Source organism: Trichechus manatus, unplaced genomic scaffold (assembly GCF_000243295.1).
Source record: "Trichechus manatus latirostris isolate Lorelei unplaced genomic scaffold, TriManLat1.0 scaffold00039, whole genome shotgun sequence".
NCBI lineage: Eukaryota > Metazoa > Chordata > Mammalia > Sirenia > Trichechidae > Trichechus > Trichechus manatus.
Window position 1 is genome coordinate 16927056 of NW_004443975.1, and position 7103 is coordinate 16934158.

At 36.4% G+C, this 7103-nt stretch overlaps 1 protein-coding gene across 1 annotated transcript in view; it reads right to left on the reverse strand.

Moving 5' to 3' along the window:
* Positions 1-1082: 1082 nt before the first annotated feature.
* LYPLAL1 (lysophospholipase like 1) overlaps positions 1083-7103 on the reverse strand; it is a 45473-nt gene continuing 39452 nt past the window's right edge. Inside the window, 2 exon segments of the mRNA XM_012555416.2 lie at positions 1083-1613; positions 2011-2146. Coding sequence (XP_012410870.1) covers positions 1374-1613; positions 2011-2146 — 376 coding nt within the window. The 3' untranslated portion in view covers positions 1083-1373.

The window sequence follows — 7103 nt, forward strand, 5'->3', positions numbered from 1 at the left end:
AGGGCACAGCCCTCGAGACTGCCATGTTTGCCCAAGACCTCAGACGCCAGCTGCCCAAGCTTGGAGGTCCCCATGACAAACTCACTTCTGACCTGCTGACTGCAAATCTGGGGTTTTCCTACTGACCCTTCGGGATGCCAACAATAAGTTCAGGGGTACCAGGCCTCCCACTACTCCCTCTGGTTCGATAATTCGCTAGAATGACTCACAGAACTCATGGAAGGCACTGTGCTTCTATATGATTCTTTTTTATTATTATATCATTATTATTATTTTATTATAGCAAAAGGGATACAAATGAAGAGACACATATGGCTTCGGCAAGGTCTGGGAGGGTTACCAACATGAAGCCTCTGTGTCCCAAAAAGGGATGTGTTAGCCTCAGACATGCATTAATGTCTTTCACCAACCAGGAAGCCCAAGGAGCTTCCCTGTCCAGTCTATACTGGAGCCTTTCTACATAGGCATGATTGATTAAACTCAACCTTCAGCCTCCTCCCTTCACGCTGGGCTGATATCATGTGGTGGTTCTTTCTGGCCTGGCCAGCCTCTACCCTAGAGGTACCTCTGTACCTCATTGGCATAAACCTTCAGGTGTGGTCTGGGGGCCTCATCAGAGACATTTCAATTACTGGGAAAATTTCAAGGTTTTAGAGATTATCTCTCAGGAATCAAGGGCAAAGACAACTTTTTTGGGTCAAGTTAAACTTTTTACCCCTAACAAAAAAGAGAACTCAACTGGGAACCAGAAGGCCTTGATTGTAGACTTCACTCTTCAGGCTTTGGGAAGGTCTTTAGCTGTTCTGTCCCTATTACCTGAGAGCAATTATAACTACTCAACTGAAGTCACCAAGCTTTGGTGATGATCAAATGATACAATGTAAAACCACTTCACAAACTTACAGTACTAGCATTTTTCTATCTAAAACTACATAAACACGAATATCTACGCAAATGAGTATCTACATGAACACAAAAACATGTACGCACCACTAAAGGTAATTTAAAGAAAGTGATAGGAAAGGTCAAATAACACCATGCTTTCTCATCGCCCTTATTTAAATGTATTACACTTTAAAAAGTATTATAAAATACATTATTTTTATTAAGTTTATATATTTACTTAAAAATTCTCAAATTATTTACAGAAATGTATCAGAAAAATGGTGCACAGATGTTCGTTTAAATTAACGTTTCCCATTAGCAATACTGTACTACTCTCTATGGTGCCAAGTCTTTCAATAATTAACAAACACATTAGCCAATAAATTGTTGGTGGCTCTTAATATGTAACGATCATTTACCAAGTTATAACTTGGCAGTAAAAATATTTCTCAAAGATGTTACATACATATTAACAAATTAATCGTGATTCATTCACCTTGCCTTTCCATGTCTCCTGGTAGCTTGTTAAGAATCCATGAAGTTAGTTTTTGTAGCTCAGTTTTGCTCAGGTCATGGTGAACACCTGGGAAACTATGAAACTGTGTGCTCACTCCTAGCGACCTTAACACTGAATTTGTCTCTTCAGCCCAAGAATAAGGAACTAACTCATCTGCAGTCCCATGACACTGGAATAATTCAGGAAGCACACCATCAGCTTTCTGAAGAGCCTAGACAAGAGGATATAAAAACGGAAAAGTTTAAGAAGATTCTTTTTTAGAAAATCATTCTGGGAACACAGAGAGGGCAGAAATACTCCAATTCTACCAAAGGGCCAATAACTAAAGGGGAAAAGGGGACAGCGGCTGTAATCACTTATATTTTTAATATGTAATACTTGTCTTTTATTCTCTCCGCTTGACACTTTGCTGAACGATATTCTTTATTCAGAGCATTTCCTGAAGACTAATGGCCAGCTGGAATTAATCAATGTGACTCATTTGGCCACACACTCCCAGGAATGCTCTGTGCCTCAACTGTTATTGCTTAATTATGAATTGTGTTTTTAGTTTCAATGTGTGTATGTCTCACATTTTCTTGTTTTGTTTTTTTAGATCTGGTACTCACCTGGTAAACAGCAGACGTTTTATTCAGAAAACTGGAAAGAGCAAATACTCCTGCCACATCTTGATGATTCCTATACGCTAAATGCATGGCCATGCACCCTCCCATAGAAAATCCTCCTAAAAGCAGCAAAAATTAACTTATCAGAAAAAGCAGAATATATGCAATAATAATTTAGAACACTGGCACAAATGGTTATGTGCTTGACTGAAAGGCTGAAAGTTCGAACCCACCAGAGACACCTCAGAAGAAAGTCCCGGCAATCTGCTTCCCAAAGGTCACAGCCTTGAAAACCCTATGGAGCACAGTTCTCCTCTGACACACCTGGGGTCGCCATGAGTCAGAACTGACTCCACGGCAACTGGTACTGCTATCTATGTCCATTCTCCATATAGATATTTTAAATGTTTGGAGATCTTTAAAGAGATACGGTGCTGAAAACCAGTTTAGTCTATTTTGGGTCTCTGAGAAAATGACCTGGTATAAGTAAATAACAGTTCTATCCACATTACCATTGGTAAAGAGATTATTGTTATAAAAGGAGCTGGAACCGAACAAAGAAACGATGTTTGTCAAATAAAAAATGCTTATCATAATTCAAAATGTGAGCCCTAGTACAAGTGTTGTTTATTTAAACTTCTAATGTCTACTTATGTTTTGTTTATACTTACAGGAGTTCTCACACCGAAACTACAATTAATAACATGTACTTTTTGTCTTACTTGCCTGGCTGTGAGCTCCCTGAGTTTTTAAACAATTTATTATGTGTCTGACACATAATAAATACTCAGTGCTGTTTGAATTAGGAAGGATCATCCAAAATTTGGTCGGCTATTTAAAATATTTTTGAATTGCAGTATTATTTTGCAAACTGATTTACAATGGTATAATAAAAATAAAACACATATATCTCTATGTCCTTTTTAAAAACAGAGTTTGGAAAAAAAGATCATTTTTTTCATTTGACAAATTTTTATCGTCTTTTATGTGTCAAACACTGTGCTAGTCACTGAAGGTATGCAGATAAACAGATGGGCCCTCCTGTTAAGGGGGAGTGTTGTAGGGAAATAGATATACAATAGAATATGGAGACAGGTGCACAGTGTGACATCTGTGATGTGATAAGTGTGACTGAGGAAATGGATTTGTAAACTTAATTTTAATTAGTTTAAACGGAAATGGCCACAAGTGGCTAGTGGCTACCATATCAGACAAAGTTCGACACCATTTAAGCTGCTCCAATGATTTAAAAAAGCTTCAGATTTGTAAACTGAGCAAAACAGAAAATTTATCTTTCATAAAATGATAAGGTTAGAGACAAAATAAAGATCAAAAGATAAACTATGAATAACAGAAATGATGATAAGCAAAATTGAAATTAAAAATTATTTTAAAAGCATACTTATTAAGAAAATTTTACACATTAAGTACCTTATCACTCATTTTTTATTGATCAGGGTTACCTTATCCCTTATGTGGTTTCAGGGTCCCTTGATAGTGCCAGCCTAACTCAGAAAAATGGAAAGATTTTCCCATGTTTGAAATGTCATTATGAACACACATAAAAGCATCCTGTAGATACTGCACCTCATGTTCAATTTACGTAATTTACAGTAAAATGTGCCCATTGAAATCTTATTATTTTAAAATTGAATCTAAATCTGTTACCCATTTATAAACTGGTGAGGTAATCTATAATCCATCAGCAGCTGTCTTTGACAATACAATCACCTTTAGCATAAGACACTACTGGGAAAAAGGACTTTGTGTATTTTTTTCTTTTCTAATAGAAAAAAACTTTAAAACAAGAGACTAGTTATCTAATTCAGTTTTCTGTCTAAGCATCTGTTATGGATTGAATTTTGCCCCCCAAAAATATCTGCCAACTTTGCTAGGCCATGATTCCCAATATTGTGTCATCTGATGTGGTTTTCCAGTGTGTTGTAAATCCTACCTCTATGATGTTAATGAGGCAGGATTAGAGGCAGTTATGTTAATGAGGCAGGACTCAATCTACAAGATTCGGCTGCATCTTGAGTCAATCTCTTTTGAGATATAAAAGAGAGAAGTGAGCAGAGAGACAGAGGGACTTCATACCACCAAGAAAAAAGCATCAGAAGCAGAGCGCATCCTTTGGACCCGAGGTCCCTGCGCTGAGAAGCTCCTAGACCAGCGGAAGATTGATGACAAGGACATTTCTTCAGAGACAACAGAGAGAGAAAGGCTTCCCCTGGAGCTGGTGCCCTGAATTCAGACTTCTAGCCTCCTACACTGTGAGAGAATAAATTTCTCTTTGTTAAAGCCATCCACTTGTGGTATTTCTGTTATAGCAGCACTAGATAACTAAAACAGCATCTAAAATGTAATAATATACTGTTCAATAAGTAAATACCAAATAGTAATTTCATTGTAGGGAATGATTAAAATGTATATTTATAGTTGGTGAAGAAATATTAAAATATCCAGAGTTAACATTTCAATAGACATTTAAGATTAACAAGCTGAATAAAATGTGTGAAAAATAATAAATCTGGCTTTTGTGAACTCTTTAAATAAAACAAACAATAAATATAAAAAATTATACTAAGAAAACTAAGATAATGTATCTGAAAGTAAAATCCTAAGAAAAAAACACAATTCAAGTTTATCATCAACTGAACAGGATTTTTAAAATCCTCTTTTAAGATCTGCTAGTTTCCTCTATTTTAAGCTATCACTAACTTGGTAGCTTAAAATAATGGAAATTTATTCTCTCAGAGTTCTGGAGGCTAGAAGCACCCAATCAAGGTATTGGCACGGCCACGCTCCCTCTGAAGGCCCCAGGGAAGAGTCCTCTCGTGCCTCTCCCTAGCTTCTGGTGGCTCCCAGCAACCCTTGTTGTTCCTTAGCTTGTAGCTGCATCATTCTCGTTTCTGCCTCTGTCTTCACAGGGCATTCTTCTCCACATCTCTGTGTGTCCTTGTCTGTCTCTTACAAGGGCAATCTCATTGGATTTAGGGCCAACCCTAAACCAGTATGATCTCTTCTTGAGTCTTACCTTAATTATATCTGCAAAGACTATCTTTTCAAATGAGGCCACCTTCTGAGGTTCTGGGTGGACATGAATTTTGGAGAGACACTATTTAACCCACGGTAGTAATAAAATCCATTTCTCCCATATTTTAACGATCATTCCATTTAATGTATATACTATTATAATTATTCCTCAGACCAAACTGGTTCAAACTGGTAAACTGGTAATAAAGGTTCAAAAGATTTAAGCACATAGAAATCATGCCTAACATATTGGTTTGTATATTTTCTCTAACATAAAATGTGCAGGACAAACAAAATATTTATTTTGCTCTACAAAAGGCTGTTCCAACAGCAGTCTCAAGTCTTGAAAGTTCTGGTAACTGTTGCTGAAGAAACATCAGTTGTTTAAAATATACATATGCTCAAAGAAAGTGAAGTATCATTTCCAAGTTGCAGCCCCCCAAAGGCTTCAGAGGAGTTTTGTATCTGGCCAGGAAAAGTCAGCCAGGTCATTTTGGTGGTAGGGTTCATCTTGGAAATTCTACCTAACCCTTCATCTTACTTTTATTTTAAATTTTATTATAAAATTAACATATTACTATGCACCCACTATGTCAAGTGCAGAAAAGACACAGATAAAGCTGAGTCATCGAAAATCTTTTAAAATTCACTTAACAGTTAAACTCACCCTACATGTACAATTTCATATCTTGTTTTTTCTTTCATGTAATACTGATTTGAAAGTCTTTCCACAAAATTATAAAAATTCATAATTATTTTTTATTCACTGAACTCATATTTATTGAGTTCTATGTATATACAGTATTTAATGGTTATTTAATATTCAATTGATTAACCAAAACAAACAAACCAAACCCATTGCCATCAAGTCAATTTTGACTCATAGTGACCCTACAAGACAGAGTAGAACTGCCCTATAGGGTTTCCAAAGAGTGGCTGGTGGATTCGAACTGCTGATATTTCAGGCTTAGCAATCAACCTCTTAACCACTGTGCCACCAGGGCTCCACCAGTTATTGTATTAATGGGCCATAATTCCCTTAACCATCGCCTTTATGATGGAAATTTAGGTCATCCCTGTAAATTACTCAAGTGTAGTTCCAGAAGCACGTGCTTCTCCCTGCTTCAAAATTCTGATATCCTATTCATTTTATCAAAATTCTGAAAATCTGTTCATATACTTTGTGGAGTTCTATACATCCTAGATCAAAGTTAAGCATAGATTATATAAATACTTTCTCTTAACAAATTATTATCATCTAGTGGCCAAAGAAAAAGGAATCTCATCACGGTACAAAGTTCTTGACTAGGTCAAAGGCCCTGGATTCTAATCCCAACTCTATTTTATATAAGCCAATTATCTCTGAATGTTACTTTCCTCATCTCTGAAATAACAATTCCTGTTTTTCTATTACAAGGCTCATGAGATATTTTGTAAGAAAGCAACTTGTATAAATTAAACGGTATAAATGTAGAACACTAGATACGTAAAAACAATTAAAAAACTGACAAGTATAATCCTCCCTATCTATTGTATTTGCCTTCTTGGTGGTCTCTGGACTTCAGAGTAGTCAGCCCTCCACAATGTCGCCAGTATCACCTTTCTATAATGTACATCCAATCGCTTCATTCTGTGTATAATTCAACAATCCTAGGGGTTGAGGTGCATAGCAAACTAATACTTCCTCGGATATTCTAATGTGCTCCTGCTTCCTTTCATAAATGTGCTTCTCTCCTTGTTTACCAGTTAAATTCTTACTCATTCTTTGAGACTCAGTTTGAAGCTCACCTCTTCTAAGAGGCAGTTCCAGAAAGATTTTTCTCTCCTCACCTCTCACACTGTGCTTAAACTTTTCATTAACATTTGGAGATCAAACTTAGCACTAGAAGTATCATTTTTGATCTGACCAACCTGGGTAGGCTAGAGAGATCACACAAAAATTGTTTCTAAAACTGAGTTTAATGTAATAAAACACAACTAATCAAAAGAACAACCACAGAAAAAGAATGGCTCCCACCTACAACAAATATAGGGTAGCTTTGTTTACAAAGCTACACAGG